Source organism: Oryx dammah, unplaced genomic scaffold (genome assembly GCF_014754425.2).
Source record: "Oryx dammah isolate SB20612 unplaced genomic scaffold, SCBI_Odam_1.1 HiC_scaffold_16, whole genome shotgun sequence".
Taxonomy (NCBI): domain Eukaryota; kingdom Metazoa; phylum Chordata; class Mammalia; order Artiodactyla; family Bovidae; genus Oryx; species Oryx dammah.
In genome coordinates, this window is record NW_024070200.1 from 40,669,454 (window position 1) to 40,690,695 (window position 21,242).

General features: G+C 40.8%; 1 protein-coding gene across 5 annotated transcripts in view; it reads left to right on the top strand.

The window, feature by feature from the left end:
- Nucleotides 1-21,242, top strand: part of TJP1 (tight junction protein 1) — a 112,863-nt gene that overhangs the window by 67,782 nt on the left and 23,839 nt on the right. For all 5 annotated transcript variants that reach the window (XM_040257385.1, XM_040257384.1, XM_040257387.1 and 2 more), the window contains exons 6-12: nucleotides 709-812; nucleotides 1,379-1,547; nucleotides 1,744-1,891; nucleotides 13,975-14,114; nucleotides 15,031-15,136; nucleotides 17,900-18,050; nucleotides 20,053-20,161. In XM_040257385.1, the coding sequence (XP_040113319.1) occupies nucleotides 709-812; nucleotides 1,379-1,547; nucleotides 1,744-1,891; nucleotides 13,975-14,114; nucleotides 15,031-15,136; nucleotides 17,900-18,050; nucleotides 20,053-20,161 (927 nt within the window). The remainder of the gene's footprint in view (nucleotides 1-708; nucleotides 813-1,378; nucleotides 1,548-1,743; nucleotides 1,892-13,974; nucleotides 14,115-15,030; nucleotides 15,137-17,899; nucleotides 18,051-20,052; nucleotides 20,162-21,242) is intronic.

A 21,242-nucleotide genomic window follows, 5' to 3' on the forward strand; every position in this document is an offset into this window, starting at 1 on the left:
CATCATACTGATTGTATATTGTTCTAATTAAAAAAAAAATAGTCCATCACTCTGCAGGCCCCTGGATGGGGTTTTGGACTCTGCCAGTAATATCTTTAGTTCTGACTGCTCCCCTGCCCACAGGTCCTGTTCCTGCTGCTGCCTCCTGGGTGCTCTGCTGGCTGTTGGAAGGACTGGCATCCTTAACTGCTCCCCTCTCCGCTCGGCTCCTTCCAGGCCCTAGTTCTAGTGGCTCGTGCTGATGTTCTGCATTTGCCTCTCAGAGTTGGACAGGTTTAGGACCCAAAATCTTCTTCTGTAGGAATTGGGGGAAACAAAAATAGTATACACGTGGTAATACAAGTCATCACTAAAATCATTGAGCTTCCCAGGGTATTTGTTTTCAGAATTATCATCATCAAACCTTCTAAGAACCTGGTGCATCAGCCTGACAGGTCAGAGGGGATGGTCTTCTCTTTAGTCCTCTCTCTCTGCACGATGAGGGCATGAGTGTCAGTCTGCTGTTGGACCACAGACTTGCCCTGTGCTTTCACACTGATGGTGACAACTTCTGATGACACGAGGAAATGTCTTCTTTGCAGAAAGACCAAGAAGAACTTATTGATTGTACTTCAAAACTTTATGTGGTGATTATTCGTTTCATACTTTTAAACTCTATTTAAGTGTCTTGGGATTTTACACTAAAGACATTTAAATATATTATTTCAGAATATGGTCTTCGATTGGCCAGCCATATATTTGTGAAGGAAATTTCACAAGATAGTTTGGCAGCAAGAGATGGCAATATTCAAGAAGGCGATGTTGTATTGAAGGTATAGTCATGTTCTTAACATTTTGATGAACTGCAATGGAAAACAAGTTCTAGTGTGACCACATAGCTCCTTTTCATATTTGAATGAATTTTTCCAAGAATTAGAAATCAGTCTTTGGGGGACTGTATAGCCTGCCATGACTGTTAACTCCATGTCAACACTGATGCTTTTCTTTGGGCGTCATGCTGTCCTGGAGAATTAATAGCTGCAGATGCATATTATTCACTAACAGGAGTTACTTTGTAGACAGATTTGCCTGTTGTTCCACTTTAAGTGGTTTTGATGACTCCTCCAGATGTTACTGAAATGTCAGCTTTATTGGTTTGCTCATAAGTCACAGGAAGAGGCAGAGGGTGTGATGTGGGCTCCTCTGGCAGAGCAGCCGTGTAGTGAGTGTAGTGAAGGTTTATCATTTTGGGAAGGAGGAGTACTTTGATAGTTTAGGAAAGTGCAAGAGGAATATTTTAGCTCTCAGAGCAGCTGAGATATTGCTGTCCATGTCTCACTAAGTTAATGCTTGTATTTTTGTCATTTAGCTTCAAACTACAGTCTCTTTTCTGTTGCAGATAAATGGTACCGTGACGGAAAACATGTCACTGACAGACGCGAAGACGCTGATCGAGAGGTCTAAGGGCAAGTTAAAGATGGTGGTTCAGAGAGATGAGCGGGCTACCTTGCTGAATGTCCCTGACCTTTCCGACAGCATCCACTCTGCTGACGCCTCTGAGAGGGACGGTGAGTGTGGTTCTGTTTCTAGAGACCCTCAAGGTGATCTGTTGCTTAAAGTGGGAAGGTCGGACGTGTTTAAGTTAATGCTTAAATCCACCATTGTATGGAAAATTGTATTTAGTAACTTATTTCCTTTGTCATTGGAGTGCCTTATATTTTACTATAATCTTGGGAAAATAAACAGCACCCTTTTGTTTAACAGATATTTCAGAAATCCAGTCACTGGCATCAGACCATTCAGGTCGATCCCACGAGCGGCCTCCCCGTCACAGCCGCTCTCGGTCTCCTGACCAGCGGTCTGAGCCTTCTGACCATTCCAGACACTCTCCACAGCAGCCCAGCAGTGGCAGGTAACCACTCTCTGTTGTGTAAAGGAAAACAGCGGTGTGTGTGCCCGGTGCATGCTTCTGGTTTTGCTTAGAAATAAAACTAGAAGATAGATTTTTATTTTTGATTACTTAAATTTGCTTTGTGTTTCTCTATTAGTTTATGTATTTCTTACCTAGAATAATAGAGATCAGTCAAACTGTTTCATAAAAGGCCAAATAGTAAATGTTTTAGGTACGTGATCCAAAGCTTGTCACTCAGCTCTGTCTTAGTGGCTCAAAACTACTGTAGACAGTATGTAAATGAATGGACATGGCTATTTTCCAGTAAAACTTAAAAAAAAAACAACAAAAAAAACAGTTGGCTCTTGGCTGTAGTTTGCTGATCCCACTGCATTAGAAGATGCTAACAAGCTTTAGGAGAAATTAAATATGTATGATAGTGTCTTTTAGTGGAGATTAACCTAGACTTTTGTTTTTCCCTTTAAAGTACACTGTGTGGTATTTATTTATGTCAAAGGGTCTGCCATGCTAGTATTATGTGACTTACCTGAGTTTATGTTCTGAGGGGGTCACATGCACACTTGAGAATCTGAAAGAAAACGATCTTTCTCTCCAGAAAGATGCACATTCACAGATACATGTAGCACTTTATGTAAGATTTCTGGACGTGCTCAGGGCTCTGTTGGCCAACGTGGACCTAGGTTTTAGCAGCAGTCCACGTGGAGCTCTTCTGTGTGCACTTAGTCAAGTCCAGAGCTGACCAGTCTAAGACTCATTGTGATTGTTTGTGACTGACTTGCATGAGGGTGGTGGTCACCTAAGCCATGAAGTCACTAAAATTGCCAAGAGAAACAAAAGAGATAGAATGCCCAGAAGTGGGTACGGCGAGTGTTTCCCAAGGATGCTGAGGAAGAAGAGAGCTTTCCTGAAGACTGTCAGAAATCACCCTGACACAGTTGTTGCACACTGCTGATTTTAGCTGTTTGTGAAGCTGATTCTCTCTGAATTTCAGATTTTAGATTTATAAATTGTATTAACCCTGATCTTTGTAATTAACATTGTAATGATTTTTTAAGGAATATTATAGTACGTCCCGTGCAAAACTGACTAATAACTGATCACTAGTTTTAACTGCTGTACGTTAACATCTTAATTCTGAAAATCTTGCTGACACGGTGCATCCTTTTACCTGGAAACGGACGGCTGCCCGCAGCACATACACAGCAATAGAGCTGACACCCAGATGAGTCACTGGGCGTGGTGTACTGCTAACACAGTTCTCTCCCCTAGAAGCCAGGCTAGCAGCAAGCAGTTTGGACATGATTTTCCTTTAAAAAGAAAGACTCATCAAAATTTTGGCCATTTGTATCTATTGTAACCAAATTCTAAACTTTAGATAGGTCTTTTTAACACCTACATTTTTTTATTTAGATTTCCTAAATATTCGGCATCTGTAACTTTAAATGTTGAAGAGGGTTAAAAAAATTTTTTTTAGGTGTCTTCCTATTATATTGGAGTGTTTTACTTCTCTTGGGAGCCTCAAGTATTCTTTATAGGTGACACCAGTTATATGAGATCTTTGAAAAATACAGAATCTTGAGCCTGCTTCTGAGTTCATCTGGGATGGAGGCAGGGAATAATACTTTAAGTTTCTAATAGCATTCTTTTCTGCATGTTACCACATAGCAGATCCTAAGGAGAAGACAGTACAGAAGACAAAATGTCTGCAGATTTATTTTCATGTTTGTCTGATAATAATTCCTGAAAATTTAAGTAGCCTGCCTAAAGGCAGGATGAAAAATAGTACCAGTTGCTTAAAGGTTTTATTTCCTCCATAAACTTACTATTAAAATCCAGACAACTGTGCAATTTTAATTTAGAGGGTCCTTGCATTTTGAGAAACACTTTAGGTATCAGTTCAGTATCATTTCAGTCACTCAGTCATGTCTGACTCTTTGCCACCCCGTGGATTGCAGCACTCCAAGCTTCCCTGTCCATCACCAGCTCCCAGAGTTTGCTCAGACTCATGTCCGTCAGTCAGAGATACTATCCAACCATCTCATCCTCTGTCGGCCCTTCTCCTCCTGCCTTCAAACTTTCCCAGTGTCTTTTCCAATGAGTCTGTTCTTTGCATTTGGTGGCCTAAGTTTTGGGAGTTTCAGCTTCAGCATCAGTCCTTCTGATGAAGATTCAGGACAGATAGGATGGACTGGTTGGGTCTCCTTGCAGTCCAAGGGACTCTGAAGAGTCTTCTCTAACACCACAGTTCAAAAGCGTCAGTTCTTTGGGGCTCATCTTTCTTTATAGTCTCAACTCTCACATTCATACATGACTATTGGAAAAACCATAGCTTTGTCTAGATGGACAAAGTTGGCAAAGTAATATCTCTGCATTTTATTTAATATGCTGTCTAGGTTGGTCATAACTTTTCTTCCAAGGAGCAAGGGTCTTTTAATTTCATGGCTGCAGTTACCCTCTGCAGTGATTTTGGAGCCCCCCAAAATAAAGTCTGACACTGTTTCCATTGTTTCCCCATCTATTTGCCATGAAGTGATGGGGACTGGATGCCATGATTCTAGTTTTCTGAATGTTGAGTTTTAAGCCAATTTTTTAATTCTCCTCTTTCACTTTCATCAAGAGGCTCTTTAGTTCGTCTTTGCTTTCTGACATAATGGTGGTATCATCTGCATATATGAGATTATTGATGTCTCTCTTGGCAATCTTGATTCCAGCATGTGTTTGATTCTACAGAGTAAAATCCTAGTATAAAAAACACCATGGAACATCCTTGTGTTGTTTGTTTGAACAGATGCTTTTGTTTTACAAATGTTATAATTCTGCAATTTAAAAAGTGATAGAAAAAGACGAGTGAAAAAAGTTTCAGTTTAGTGTGTAAAACACTACTGCCCCCCCCCTGGATTTCTGAATATCTTTGTGTTTGTAAGACTGCAGTTACCTGCAGAGAATAGTAACCTTCATTTTGTCAGAAATGGAGTAACCTTCTGTTGTCAGAAGCAACAGAATGCAGTCGTCTCTTTGGACTTTGAAACCAGTTTTCCTGGGTTTGAGCCCCAGCCTGTCATTGGTTACTTGCACCACCTTGAATCCCTCTCTGAGCTTTAGTTTCCTCATTTGATGTAAAGAAGGCATCATACACCACAAAGTTGTGAAGGGTGATTGGAACACCTGGCACAGATATTGGCGGCTTCCTTTATTACAGTGACTGGTGGTAGGAGCAGTTCATGCTGTAGACTGTCCACATATGCTTTCTCATGTGCTCACATCGACCATTTCTAAGATGATTTCCTCATTCCATAGGCTAGTCAGTTTAAGCTAAGGATGAAGTCCAGGGTTATGTTGTTGACAAGAGAATTAAGGCCTCTTGGCCTTTTGACTCAAGTGTTTGCCCTTCCTGGAGTAGAGAAAGAAGGGGAAGGTTACTCAAGGGAACAGAAACCTTCAGAGCCTTCCCTTGTTGTGACCTACGTAGGTTCCTCTACGTGATGTTCTTTTCTTAGAGAGCTGAGTTCCGAGTGCAACACACTTGCTCACTTCTTCCTTAGAATCAGATGAACAGTGTACCCTTATTGTTGTCTTGAACAGCAGCTGGCAAACTGCAGCCAGATCCAGCCTGCTGCCTGGTTTTGCAAATAAAAGTTTTGTTGGAACCCATCCTACAGTGTCATAACTATGAAAAGTTGGCAGAGAGTGCCTGGCCCACAGAGCCATTTACAGAAAAGTCTGCCAGTCCCTCCCTGGTCTAGGATGTTAAAATAGTTTTGTTTGTAAATTAAAAAAATAATACGTGTATAGAGAGTGTTGTTACAGTGATTTTGTTAAATCACTTGGTGCTTGTTGCTAGGTTCTGTATATTTTATTCAGTGTCGTTCCACTGCCTGCTCTGGACTGAGACTCTGCTCAAGATGGAGCTGGGGGTCTCACTGGGGCACTGCCTCGTGCTGATTGGCAGGACTGTCAGTAAGGGGACTCATCACTATAGAGTATTTGAGGTGCAGAGTGAGTTCCAAGCCTCTGGCTATACTGTACTCTCCCTAGTCGTTACAGTTATTTAACAGGCTCATTTTGTGAGTTTTCTCTGTAGAAGAGCAACATATTGTTTATCCTTTGGTTCTGTTCTATAAACTGTTTTAATGTGACTCTTGTGCTACTGATTTGTCGTAAGCGGGTACACTGTTGAAAAACGTTATTGCAGTAAAAGTTCAAACTAATTCGGATATGGTTCATATGTAGAAATTTTGAATTGTAAAGGTTATATTTTGTATTACTTAGTCATTTCTTGTATACATATGTATATATGGAAAGAAGGCCTCTCTCTGGCCACCTTGTCTTCAGGGGAGCCAGTGAGAAGGAGCCACCGTGGAGGACGGGTCCGAGTAAGAGAGGACAGCTCTCAGCTTGTTGGGAGAACAGCGTGGCAACCAGTGGGGTGGACCTCAGAAGCAGAGGAGCCAGTGCTCTGGAGTTCTTGGGAATTTTTCTCTTTTTTCTGGTTTTGGAAAATTGGTTGGGAAGAATGTAAAACTTTAAAACAGTTGTTTCTAAGTTGAATTGTTACTGAAGGGTGGATTCTTTGTATAATGTTGGAAAGTGAGTGGAATGTTGATGACCCATCCCGAACTTCTGTTATTGAAGGTAAGCACTGACTGTTATTGTCAATCCTTGGGAATTTTAGGTAACCGGATTAGAACTCCAAAGTGACCTTTTGTTTTTCATACTCTTTGTAAGGGACCAGGCTGAAGGAAGAGTCACAGTTAATAACGTTTCTCTAGTTAATGGAGACCCCTGTCTAATGATGTTGTGGATATTATGTAGTGATGGATTTTAACCTCTAAGCAGAGATTGTAGGCCCAGTGGCACCAAAGCAAGCTTAAATATTATACTTTATTGTCACTGTTTTTAAAGTAAAATGTATACATTCTATTTATTCCATCAGCTGGGAATTATTTTCTTATACAAGTACAGTATAAAACATAAAATAGTTAAAAACAGAGCACTCCACTTACATATGAAAGTAGTATGTGAACTTTTATTTCCGCTTTTACATAATGTAGGACAGTTCTTTATTCCCTTTGAGAGAATGTTAATAAAAAATGAAGAGTGTGGTAACTTAACACTGGTCTTGTTATAAGATCAGCCAAACATCCTGCACAGTCAAGGGTTGTTTTACTCAAAACATTACTCCAAGTGCCTAACAGTCATCGAACCAGTGAAGCCCTGGCAAGGATGCCGTTCCTTCTTAGTTTTTCTCCAGTCATTCCTTACTAAAAGTTGTTCATTTCTTCAAAAATAACACTTGCAGAATGATGGGTCTGTTTTCTTTCTAATTCAGGTGGCTAGGTTACAATGTTGTCACCATCGAAACAAACGAACACGCAGGAGGAGAATCTCTGTGCAGACTGATAGGCATCATGAAAACCCCTTGTCACAGTGAGCAGTACAGTCATTATTTCTTCAAAAGCATATACCACATGTATTTCTAGAAAATGTTGCAGTGTATAAAAAACAGATTTTAAATTGTGAGAGCTTAGCTTGCAGATACAGTTCAGTGAATGTATAGTGGTCATTCCTTGCTCTCGGCGCGCTCAGGGGCAGCTCTTGCTTCTCTGCCTGAGCACCTACCCAGAATCTCCATAGCGCTCATTCTGCCTTGCTCACCCTCTAATCCACTGTGCCGTGCTGTAATTTTTGAGTTGCTGTCGAGGAGAAACTGCAGTGTGTAATATCTGTGTGTTTGCATATGTAATTTAGGGGATTAACTGTTGGGAGCATCCTGAGTTACCAGACTTGAGTGCACCTTGGTGTTTCTTCCTCATATGTGTTAGGGGCCCATCGTGCTGAACTCTGTCAGTGGAGAAGAACTTGGGAGCCTGGTTTAAGTTACTTTCTGAGTTTTTGATTTTTACTATTAGGGGTGAGATACTCCACCCCTAATACTGTCTTTAAAGGGCACCTAGTTTTTGTTTTCATTTTAAACTATGTAGTTCTTGCCAATCTGTATGCAATAAATGTTCTGAAAAGAAAGTATAAAGTTGCTTTCGAAGGATGAGTCATTTCTTAGGTAACAGGAAATGGGCTTTATAAAAGGATGTTTTACTACAGTGAACATTCAGCCTCAGTTTATTTCCTATATTCAGATTATTTTTAAATAAGATATAACCAGTCCATTAGGAGGTGTTTGAGAGCTAGAAATCAGAAATAAAACCTGAAGAGTTGCCAGTCTGCTATATTTCATCAGGGTCCAAGAAACAGCACAGTTTCAGCAGAACAGGTTTAATATAGAGAGGTTAAATATAACAAGATTGAAGCAACAGAGGATTAGCCAGTAGGAAATGAAAGAGAACTCTGGAGAATGTGAGGATCACCCGTGAGGAGGTCAACAGCAGGAGGCCCCCTGTGGGTGTTGCTGGGTGGACTTAGGGGAACCTGCCCTCCAAGGGCCCAGGGAAAGCAGTGCTGGAGGACCTGTCTTGTCAGAGACCAAGTGCCTGAGCACCCTCGGAAGTGTCGGAAGCTGCGGCCGGCCTGCCTGTTCAGGGGACACGGAGGAGAAAACCCCTTCCCCTGTCCCTGTCTCTCCAGGCCCCTCTGATCCAGCTGCCTCCCCTCTGCCTGCACACCTGAAGTCTTGCTCTTAAAGCCGTCTGTTACTGATCTGGTTGAGTGTGTGTTAATCTGCTATTCTCACACAGAGTTGACGGGATAAGACTTAAGGCTCTGTTTCCATTGAGTTTGTTTACGTGACTAAAAATCTCTCAGAGACTTTGTCTTAACAATTGTCTTCTACGGAACTTTGGGGCTTCCCAGGTGGCGCTAGTGGTAAAGAACCTGCCTGCCAGTGTAGGAGACACAGGATTCTCATCCCTGAATCAGGAAGATCCCCTGGAGGAGGGCATGGCAGCCACTCCAGCATTCTCGCCTAGAGAGTCCCATGGACAGAGGAGCCCGGCGGGCTACACTCGATAGGGTCACAGAGAGTCAGACACAACTGAGCAGCTAACACTTCGAAATGCACACTGGAGTTTGATGGCTGAGGACACCAAAAAACAGTGTGAGAAGTGAAGTGTAGTCACTCAGTCGTGTCCGACTCTTTGCGACCCCATGGACTGTAACCTGCCAGGCTCTTCCATCCCTGGGATCCTCCAGGCAGGAATGCTGGAGTGGGTCGCCATTTCTTTCTCCAGGGGATCTTCACAACCCAGGGATTGAACCTGGGTCTCCCGCATTGCAGGCAGACTCTTTACCATCTGAGCCACCAGGGAAGCTCCTCATTTATGATTACTTACTGATTTATTGTAATTGATTATGATTACTTTATGATTCTTAATATTTTAAGTATTTTGAGTTAAAATGTATTATTTGCTTTCACCTCATTTATTTAATATGAGTTTCAGAAAATTTCAAGCTACATAAATGACTTTCTTCATGATTCTGTTAACAGCATGGCTCTAGATCTCTATTTTATTGAATAATGCCTCCACCTTTTGGTAGATAATGGAAATGCACTAAAAAGAATAATGAGTTTTTAAAACACTGATCATGTGAACAGTTTAAAAGAATGATGTGAGTTCCACTGATCTGCAGTGTTAAGGTGTAGTAGTTACGTTAATGAAAGGTGGTAGTCAGAAAAGAATGAACATTAGCCGAAAATGAAATCTTTGTGGGATTTCGTGTGCTGTATGGAGCAGGAGCCCTATTACAAGGCCTGGTTACCACTGGGGAGGACGGTCACGTTAAAATATTAGCTTTGATTCTTAGTTATCATCAGTGTTACTTAGTCACTTTATAGATGCAGGAAGTTTTTTTTTTCAGTTACAGGAAAGGAAGAAAATCAGTTGGAATTGGAAATTGTTTTTTAAACTTACAACTTAAAAAAAAAAAACCTGTTGGTGTGTGTGCGCTTTCTCTGGTCAGAGAGAGTGGGAGCTCCTCTGCAGTCATGGTGTGTGGGCTCCTCAGTGCAGGTTCTCTGGTTGTGGGGCACAGGCTTCAGTAGCTGTGGTACAGGGCTTATTTGCCCCGTGGCACGTGGGATCTTCCCAGACCAAGGAACAAACCCTGCATTGGCAGATTCTTAACCATTAGACCACCAGGAAGTCCAGAAAGGTGATCTTGATTAAACAGATAGTTTTAAGCCAGTTGCAAAGCAACAGAATTCTGTAGAACTATTAAAATTATGTAGTTCTTTAACCTTGATCTCTTCAAAGTGTTCATATATACATTTATATTTTTAGAGCAAAGAGTGCAAGAAGAGTTTACTATTTTGTGTTGCCCTTTTTATTATGAATCACCTAGAACAGTTTGCAGATAGCTTAATTGTATTTAATTACACTTCGACTAATTATATGTGAGATATTAATACATAGTGTCAGTTCCTCAGCCGTGTCTGTGTCTTTGCAGCCCCATGAACTGTAGCCCACCAGGCTCCTCTAGTCATAGAGTTCTCCAGGCAAGAATAGTGAGTAGTTCAGTGGAGTGAGTAGTCATTGCCTTCTCCATGGGATCTTCCCAACCGAGGGACTGAACCTGGGTTTCCCATATTGCGGGCACATTCTTTACCATCTGAGCCACCAAGAAAGCCCACCCCATTATTACATAAGCAATGGCAAAAAAGTTTAACCTGTTATGATTTAAAAGTAGTTCATTCTGGTTTGAGCTAGAAAATATCTTGGCATACTTGTGTGTGTTTGTTTCACTAAAAGACTCTTTTACTTACATGGAGCTCTTTTAATATATATTATTTAAAACTGGAATACACTCTCCCCAGAGTAGTTAAACTAACTTAAAAATAGAACTCTGAAAACTTTTCTTATAAAAAAGCGTATGTTTTATTCTTTCAGGAGGACATCAGGAAGAAATTTTTTTCCTGGTAAGGGACTGCTAATAATATGCACTGTGGAATTAAATTCTTTAAAGTTAGACTTAATTCCATCTTTAAATAATCATTATTTTAAAATACTTAAAATCTTTTCAGTCTTTTATAAGCAGATGTGATCTTATGAACTGTAGCCCACCAGCCTCCTCTGTCCAGGAGATTTCCAGGCAAGAATACTGCCATGCCTCCTCCTCCAGGGCATCTTCCCCACCCAGGGATTGGACCCATGTCTCCTATGTCTGCTGCATTGCAGGCAGATTCTTTACTGTCAAATTGAAACAGTCAAGATAAATCTAAGGTTTCTCTGGGGCTCTTGTATCTGCATCCCCCTTTGTGAACCGCTGTCACCCCCATCTGTCTGGTAATTCTGCACATGGGGTGTGTGTGTGTGCACACATGCGCACGCATGCACAGCTGTGGGGAAAAGTGGTCTTTAATACCTCAGTGGTGTCTCACCACATGTATTCTGTATTTGTTCTTCACATTTTGTTTTGGGGCTATTTTCATATCTCTAGTTACAACACTATTTCATTGTAAGTTTAAGATTTTAGTTTTTTATCTTCAGTTATGAAAGCATTGTATGCTATTTAGAACAAGTGACACAGGCCACAGCTACCAACTCCACTGCATCTGGATCTCAGACTTGAAGTAAGCTTTTCTCTGTACTCGTATTGATGTTTAGCATCATATATAGAGTTTCTGTGTGTCTTACAAAGAATTTTAAAATACCAGGCTCTACACGTTATTCCCCTGCTGTTAGCTTATTTCACATAACACAAGGTAAGCATCCTTTTAGCTTTTTCATTTGATCAGAAATTTTCCATATTATGGAAAGTCTTTTCTAGGTCTTTTTCATTTTTGTCCATGGGTTCATATATTGGCTTTTTTAACTGTTAAAATACTTAAAGCATGTGCTGGCATTTAAAATTTTTCATGCTTAGTGCCACATTACTTTCCAAAAGTAGTGTTTACATTTTTATCTTGCTCGTAAAATTGAAGTATATTTAGTTTACAATGTTAGTTTCAAGTGTGTAGGAAAGTGATTCAGTGATACATAAGTGACAGTGCTTTCATTTGCTTCTCAGAATTCCATGTGTACCAATCTGATGGCTGCAAAATTGGAACTTATTATCAGTTGATTTCCTGACTAGTAACTGACTGTCTTTTTGTGATATTATCCATGTTGAATTTCTTCTTTAGTATATTTCTGGTTCATTTCTGTTGCTCATTTTTCTGGGGTGTTGTTTTTTCATGGCTTTTGAATTTTTATCTTGCTTTTTAGGGAGCTCTCTCCTAGTCTAGGTTTGTATAGATTTATAATTTTTAACACTATTGTTGTAGAGATATTTTTACCCTTTCATTTCCATCTGATTGTTGAGGATATTTAATTCTCAGTGTAATTAAAGTTACTTTAATTCAAATAATTCTTAATATTCTTTTATACTCATTAAAGTGTTCTGCCAGTATTTCCAGGCACTTTATTGCATGATTCTGTCATCTGAGTCTTCAGATAGTGATAAATAACAGTAATGTTGGCAGGTGTCACTGTGCTGTTACTGATTTTAGAGCAAATAGATTCAGTGTTTGACTACATAATATGATAATAGCTCTTGGTTTTGGAAAATAATTTAATTATTATGCTGCCTGATCTTTGCTTTATTTGTGACTTTTATTATGAATGGCTGTTGATTGTTTTCGCATGCTCATTTGACCAGTATTAACTTTTTCTGTAATGTTTGAATAGAATTATGTGGTAGACTTCTAATGCTGAACTAGTCTTGCACTCTTGAAACAGCCCTGCTGTGACCACTGTATCAGTATAATAATCCTCTAATACAGTGTTATTTTCCCTTAGTATTTTATTTGGAAGTTTTTCCCTCCATTTTTCTTTTAAAATATTTTTGTCTTCTCAATGTGAAGCATATGTATTGGTCTTTATATATATATACATATATATAGTTCACTTTTTATAGTTTGTATTTTTCTGGGGGAACTGTTGGTGGGCACTGAGTTTTCTTTATTGCTAGTTGAGCTGCTATCAGAGTAAATATTCTTATAAAATCTTCTTGGACATGTTTGTGTGTGTTTCTTCAGGATAAATCTAAGGGTAAGATTCCAGGTTTTTGTGTATGTGCATTTTTTTTTGTTTGTTTTGATAAATAACTCCTAGTTTTTGCTCAAGTAGCTGTACACTCTTTTTTTGTGTTTACAAATGGCAAGCCACTCCAGTGTTCTTGCCTGGAGAATCCCAGGGATGGTGGAGGCTGGTGGGCTGCCGTCTGTGGGGTCGCACAGAGTCGGACGTGACTGAAGCGACTTAGCAGCAGCAGCAGCACACTTACTTCTACTGTCCTTTTCCAAATGTCTGTATCTCCATGTCCTTCTGACAGCTTGATATGATTGGCGAACTCTCATGAGTAGTAAGAGCTTTAGTTTTCTGTATTTGCATTTTCCTTGTTACTAGTGAGGTTGAATATTTTTTGTTTATTGTCTGTGTTTATCCACTCTTTATTGGTGAATTTCCTCTTCCTAGTAGTCATTTTTTTCCTGAACTGTCTCTTTTAAACTGATGTATAGCTCTTATATAGCCTAAATGTCAAATCCTTATTATATGTACTGTTGGATCAATGTGTGGTTGTAAATTGAACTTCTGTTACGTTTTGTTTAGTCAAATTGCTAATATTCAGTTGTTTGGACTTAAAATTCATTTGGTTCTACATATGACATTTTTTCCAATTATTTTCACACCTTTTAAAGCTTTTTATGTATCTACTTGATATATTATGGCTTTTGTTAATTGAGACTTACTTTAAAAGTATTTTTGATAATAAATTTTTTATGTATTTTATGTTTAGGACTTTATCTGAAGTTGATTTACTTTTATGTCACTGATACATGTAGTCAGCTAGGGTTTCTAGATTAGTGAACAGTTCTGACACTGCTTATTACACACTGTTCTGTTCCAGCAGCTTTGGCCTGCTTTTCCATGATAAACTTTGGTCCTGCAGAAGTATCTCTCCATTTTCTGTTTTTCTACGTGGATCTGTGGCAGTGCTACTCTAGTTTTAATTAATGAGTTTTTTACAGTATTTTGATATCTTTTAGAGCAAGTCCTTTGTCATCCTTTCTTGACATTGTCTTGGCTGTTCTTGTCCTCTTTACAAATGATTTTCACTGTGTGCTCATAACTTTCTGTTTCACTGATGTACAGTCTCCGGAGCAGAGAGGAAGAGAGGATTTCTAAACCTGGGGCTGTCTCAACTCCGGTAAAGCATGCAGATGATCACACACCTAAAACAGTGGAAGAAGTTGTAGTTGAGCGAAATGAGAAGCAAGCACCTAATCTTCCCGGTAAGCCTCGCCTATGAAATATGAAGTGCAGAAAACATTCAGTCAGACTAAACTGTTGTACAATTTACAGAATTATATTTACAGGAGATACAAAGATGCAGTTTTTACTACTGCTACATTGCTGTTACCTACTACCCATGGAAGTTTTCTGTAGTTACAGCATTTTCTATGTGGATAGGAGGTCACTGTAGATGAGAAGGCATTCCTGAATGTTTTTCAAATTTTCTACATAGAAATTATTTGTGGTTCACAGCTGTTCACAGCGAGTGAGGTTGTTTTTCAAACACTGCTCATTAAAGGGAAACATTAGATTGACTTCAGACACTTTTAAAAGTTATCTTGCCAGTGGTCAGTGTTTTCAGAAACTCTTTATGAAGTGTATCTTGCTGAGCTAGATACGAGAACACATGTGAAAACCTGCAGGGTTCTGAGATCCTGCAGGGTTGCTTGAAAGGCCTAGAGGTTCCTATTCTATTGTCCCTCAGGTCCTGCTCCCAAAACCTCTTTCTGCTCTGCTTGCTTAGTTGCAGGAATGTGTATATTTAAAAATAAATTTTACAATAGTTAAGAAAGTGACAGTCCCAGCAGAGAAATGTAGGGATTCTCTCTTCATACATTCTTCTGTTATTCTTCCCTAAAAAGTAGATTTTTTTCAGACTTTAACAGCTGGAGCTATGGAAAGCACAGGTGATCATGTGATGTGCACACATGCTATGAAGATGTCAGAATATATGACTATAAAATGTACCCTGACAGACGCATATGTAGTATATATGTCCCCGATCGGGTTCTCTGAACTTCCATTTTTCACTGTATTTTGCAGACTTGTTTTTGTTTGGTTATGCAGTGGGTGCTTGCACTGTTACTCCATTTTGCACAGTGTTTCCTGCACAGTTTAGATTTTCTCTTCTTTCAGAACCAAAGCCTGTGTATGCCCAGGTAGGACAACCAGACGTGGATTTACCTGTCAGTCCATCTGATGGCGTCCTGCCCAATTCAACTCATGAAGATGGCATTCTTCGGTAATGTGGCTTTAAACTTGTGTTGTTCTCTCTGCCTGTTTCTGATCATGGTTTAGAGTGAGTGTTCAGTTGTGACCTGTATTACAAATGCTTTTGATACATACTGTGTGCTGCATAATGCTCTGATTAGACTTTCATTTGTTTAGTTTTTAAATTGTTTATATGATAGAATCAGAGATTAGAGGAAAACATACCTCTTTGGATGTTTAATTCTTTCTCACCACTATTTTCTACCTAGTTTTTGGATCAGAAATTAGAAAATTGTTTTCTGGACTTACGTAGTGGTCCAGTGGTTAAGAGTCTGTACTCCCAATTCAAGGAGCGTGAGTTTAACCCCTGGTTAGCAAAGCTCACACATGCTATGCAGTATGACCAAAAAGAAGAAAAGTTTCTAGTTAAACATGAGAATTTTCACAGGCATTCTCAATCCCAAGCTTTAAAAAAAAAAACAAAACAGCGTTTCTCCATCTCAACACCTTGACTGAGGCCAGATAACTGTTTATCATGTGAGTGTCCTATACATTGTGGGTGCTGAGCAACATCCCTAGCCAGCGGTGGTCAGTAGTAATGCATGTACACACACACCCTGGTTGTGACAGTAAAAACACCCGCAGATGCTGCCAGATGCTCCTGGATGCAGGATCACCCTGACTGAGAACCTGCTCTAGATCAGTCAGCACCTCAGAAGTCAGTGTTTGATTTCCAAACATTTCATTACGTTGTATCTTATATACTGAGACTGAGATGTAGATTTTATACCCAGATTTCAAACAGTCGTGATCATCTAGTTTTTTGATGCCTCTCTGATAAAAGAGAGGTGACAGGATGTGAATAATAGAAAATTACCAAATCTCCTAAAGTAGGTTAGGTCTAGACCCCTGCTCTCATCTGTTCTCTGTGCTGAAGGAAATTGGGTTGTTACCCAGCATGGTCTTGAAATAGGTGGGAGTGTCACAAGTTTAAAATTACACATTTTAATATTAGGTAACTGATAATTCAAAATTTTATAAATAGGAAAGGAATTATCTTCTTGTTCTTCCTTTCTTAAGACTTGCCTGAGCACTTTCCTGACTCTTTAAGGTTTACCAAAACTTTGTTAGATTCCAGAGACTTGTTTGCCAGAGGAGCCCTCAAGGACAGATATGGAGAGAACTGAGGAGTGGGCAGGGTTTGTATTTGGGGTTGTTCACTCACACTCTGTGGATGTGTTTGAGGCAGAGGCTGCTGCTTCTGCTGTGTTCGGTCAGTACAAGAGAGGGCCAAGAATAAAGGACCCTGACTCGGTCACGTGACCCTGAGATGGAGCCTGGAGCTGTTCTCGAATGATGGTTTTTAAAAGCCAGGTCTTCCTGAAGGACGCAAACTGAAGTCCACGGTTGTTAGCTTTTGAGGTGCTCTAGGTTGATTCATGGGGTTGCAAAGAGTCGGACACGACTGAGCGACTGAACTGAACTGAGGTTGGTCAGTGTTGGGAGAGGACTTAGGGCCCCGGAATCTTACAGACTTTAAGGGAGTGCTTAAAAGAGCTCTCTGGATAGTTGACTTTGGGAGAGGAGGCTCTTGATGCAGGTGGAAAAGTAGACTCCACCACAAGCAAGGGGCTCACCGTCCATGATCCTTAGATTTGGGGGACCTCCTGTGCCACCAGCCCCGGCAGTAAGTGACTTTGTCTGATCTACATGCTCTCAGGTTTCTGCCCAGTTCATGGTTAGCGCATGTGAAGAAAGCAGATCAAGTCCTAAAAGCCAAGGTGGTCTTTAGTTGGTTTAAAGAAGTAGGCATCAGTTTCTGTCTCCTCAGCTCATTCATTCATTGGTTGATTTGTGTTTTTAGTTACTACTAACTTCTGCTTATTTGTTCACTGTTACTTTAAAATAACTTTTCTACATTTCATGTCCAGATAGGTGTAAAAGACTTGTGTCTTCTTGTCTCTGAATGTGGGATGGCTAGGGAAACCTAGAAGGGTAATTGGTAATTATGTATGTAATTTGTTATTAATTACCCAAAAGGGTAATCTGTAGTTACTAGTAGCCATTCTTCTGTGGCATTCTTAGTATTTGTTTCAGGAGTGTCAGGAGTTTTGACCCTGCGCTGATAGTAGAGGAATTAATGTGTCTTCATTAATTCTTCTCCATTCTTTCCAGCATGAAGAGATTAACATGGGCTCATCCAGAAAGGCTGGATGGTGAGCGTTTTGGTTTAAAGTTCAAAGGGGCCTCAGAGCAAGTAATCTGTGTGAGCTACTGCAAGAGCCCCTGGCTGCGGAGCTTGAAAGGCACTGTCTGCCTGGCACAGTGCCTAGAGCTTGATTTTGACTCCTGGTATTAGGGAAATTTGTCAGTTTACACTTCAGTTTCTACCTTTGTAAAATAGGACTTCGCGGTTATTTGGTAGAGATGATATGGTATGAACTGGGATGGGAAAAATGGAAGAGTTTTTAGCCATTGTTAATATATATATATATATCAAAGAGTCAAGAGTTGGGAAAACACGTTTTCATGGAGTAAGTTTACAGTTATTATGTAAAACAGTACTAACATATTACATTTGGATATTTCAGAACTTATTTTTGTTAATTAGAAATTAAAGTGCTTTTTGATTTTGGGTTCTAATGCTAAATTTTATTAAGTAAATTAGTGGTGTGAGGGAAATTTCAGATAGATGGTCCTTTGTTTTATTCTAAATATGGTTTTCATTATAGCAGTTTGCTGTAACTGTTTAAGCTTCTCTTAACTCGTTCAAATGAAATACTTGTTTTAACAGGCCCAGCATGAAGTTAGTAAAATTCAGGAAAGGAGATAGTGTGGGTCTTCGGCTAGCTGGTGGAAACGATGTTGGCATATTTGTAGCTGGTGTTCTCGAAGACAGCCCTGCTGCCAAAGAAGGCTTGGAAGAGGGCGACCAGATCCTCAGGGTAAGTCCATGATCAACTCACATGGCTTCAGATACTTAGGTCTCCAGAGCAAGGCCTCAGACATAGCAGATCTGTTATGATGAGCCTGTAATCTGTGTTAAAGAACGTGGGGCTCCATCAGGTCTCCCCTTCCTGCCTCTGCTCTGCTCACGCCTATTTTAGGTGTGTCTGCACAGTATGTGGCTTTGGTTTCATTTTAATCACTCATATTTGTAGAATGTGGAAAAACCAAGTCTTGGAGCTCACAGTGTCTCCTAGTTATCTCCAGTTCAACTGAGCATTCCTGCTGGCTGGACTCTGCTGTGGGCCCCAGCCTGCCAGCAGGGCAGGACAGGTATGCAGCCTGTGGGGCCCCTTTACCCAGTGATGGCTCAGATGTGCCAAGACAGGTGTCGATTGGGTACATGTGTAAGCTGCTCTTGTTCTGAAGCTTCACATCCACAAGGATGAGAGTCCAGGAAAGCCCAGCTTAGATACAATGTGTCAGTGGGCTCTTTGTGTTTTTGTTTCTTTTCCATAAGCAGTGTTACCTAGTAATATAGTACCATCTTTATTCATCTCCTCTCTTTTTAAAATATCCAAACCTCCTGCTGGATATACTACATCCCATTCTAGTCGGAGGACCAGCTCTCAAGTGGGAGTTCCCACCTCACCTCTGCTCTGCTCTCTTCTTCCTTCCTCCTGCCCCAGAGTCTGACTGCTTTGTTCTGAATTCTCTTTCCCTGCCTGTTGGTTCTTCATCTGCCTTCTGTTGTCTTTCTCTTCTGGCTATTGCACTTGCAGATAAGGTGGTGCCCTTCCCTGCCTGCTTGTGTCATGAGGCCGTGCAGCCTGCCTTCCACCTTCACCACTGCTCAGGGTGGGTTTCCATGAGGCACCACCAACCTGATGGCATCTTCAGCCCTCGTTTTTCTGTATTTCTTACTCGTGTTTTAACCTTAAATAATTACTTTCTTCTTTGGAGTCCATAACGCTGTCATTCTGGCCCTTCTACTGGATAAATGTTTCAGTTCTTTTCCCACCACCTTCTTATAATCATTCTTCTGAAAATCTGGCGCATGTTCAGCAACCCCCCATTTCCTCTTGCTTCCCTGTCTTCATGCTGGGTTTGGTCACTTGAGGCAGCAGCTCACAGTCAGAAACTGCCCTCCGAGCGTGGGGTGAGCTCCCTCAGGCCGTGGTGGCCGCCCTGTCCCCCTTCCCCTTCACACTCGCATGGAAGGAGGTCAGGGCATTCATTGGCTCAGCCTGGCTGATTTCCACTTGACATTGTATAGACAATGTTTCTGTTTTCTCAGATACAACATTGATAATTAAGTAGACCTATTCTCTTACCCACTCCATATGCTGTTTGAAGTAATCATGTGTCATTTAAAAATATTTTCTCATAATATTTTTTTGTTTTGTAACATTAAGGTAGTACCTATTGAAAACATTTTCTCTTAATGTGGAAAATTTCCAGGAGATGAACAGAGGGAAGTCTCCCTGTTACCCTGCATACAGTCACGTGACATTTACGTTCGGTCCTCAGGGGTGTCTGGCCTGGCAGACTCTGAGCCCGTGGTGTACACAGGCTCTCACTGAGGTGGCAGAGCGCACACGCGGTTTCCTTCTGTTCGCTGCTCAGAGTCCTGAGAAGTCGGGCTCTGGTATACAGTCTGGACTTCAGTTTGAAAGTTTAAATCATGCGGTTTTATGATAAGTCTTTGGAAGTAGATGTTGGCTTTCTTGGTCTGAACTGGCTGGAATTAGCAGTGTATGAACGCTAACATTGTGTGGCATTGCACTGTTTAAATGAATTTATACTTTAACTCACTTTATTTACTTGGTTTCTGCTTGTTACAAACTAAGGTCTTTTCTCCAAAAATAAATATTTTCACTTTTGGAGATGTGATGTTTCTAGAGTAGATAAACTCTAGAAATACTTGTTTCCTGTGCAGTTAAATGTTTTTATCATCTTAAAATATGGCCAGTAGTAATTTGTGAAACGTTATTTTAACAGGTAAACAATGTAGACTTCACAAATATCATAAGAGAAGAAGCCGTCCTCTTCCTGCTTGACCTCCCGAAAGGAGAAGAAGTGACCATATTGGCTCAGAAGAAGAAAGATGGTGAGTTACTCTCAGGAAATTAAGAAAATAAACCTGGAGATGCTGGACTACTTAAAAAGGAATTTTAATGTTAATGTTTTTAATAAATCACTCAAAGCCGAGTGATAAATGACTTTGTTAATGCCACGGATTTTGTCATTTAGGGGCACACAGCCTTTACACTGTGGGGCTTCCGTGGTGGGTCAGTAGTAAAGAATTCTGGCAATTTGGGAGATGCAGGTTCAGTCACTGGGTCGGGAAGATCGCCTGGAGGAGGAAATGGCAACCCCCTCCACTACTGTCGCCTGGAGAATCCCATGGACGGAAGAGCCTGGTGGTCTACAGTCCATGTGGTCGCAGAGAGTCAGACATGATTGAGTGACTAAACAGCATCAACAGTCTTACTCTGTGCTTGTGAGCACAGCACAGTAATGGGCCAGCCAGAGTCTCTGGGCTTCAGCTTAAGCTAGAGTGCCATCTGTGGGAAAATTGTATACTCTTCCGCAAAGAACTGTACATGGGCAGCTTCTGAGTTTTGTATTGATGTTTTCTAAGCAGTATGCTCTGATGTTTGTTGGCATTAGTTTCAAGAGAATGATTAATTTTCTGTGATTAAGAAGATGCACTTTTCATTTAGAACAGACAAGGTCTCCCACTCTTGGCACTGTTGATGTTTTGAACCAAGCAATGTGGTGAAGGCTGTCCCGTGTATCAACACTTGAGGCTGTTTGAGGTGTCCTCCCTCTGCTCACTAGGTGTCTGTACACACACCTTCTTCCAGCACATGGTTGCTGCTATCAGAAACGTCTCCATGCATGCCAGCCCTCTCACCTGACGGGGACGGGGTTGCCCTCATTTGAGAGCCATAGTTAGAGAGCAGGAGCGTCTGTGCAGGGCTGAGGCGGGACTGTTAGGTGACCGAAGCAGGAAGCACGTGTGGCTCTGGACAAGTTGCCTGCTGGGTGTCTGCAGCAGTTTCCTCATCCAGGAGCGGGTTGCCGAAGAGTCACCCATGTCATGAGCTCATGGTGATGCCCACGAGACAGAATATTTAGGAAGGAGCTACTGTTAGTTGGATACAGTTGTTTCTGTCATTGCTAAC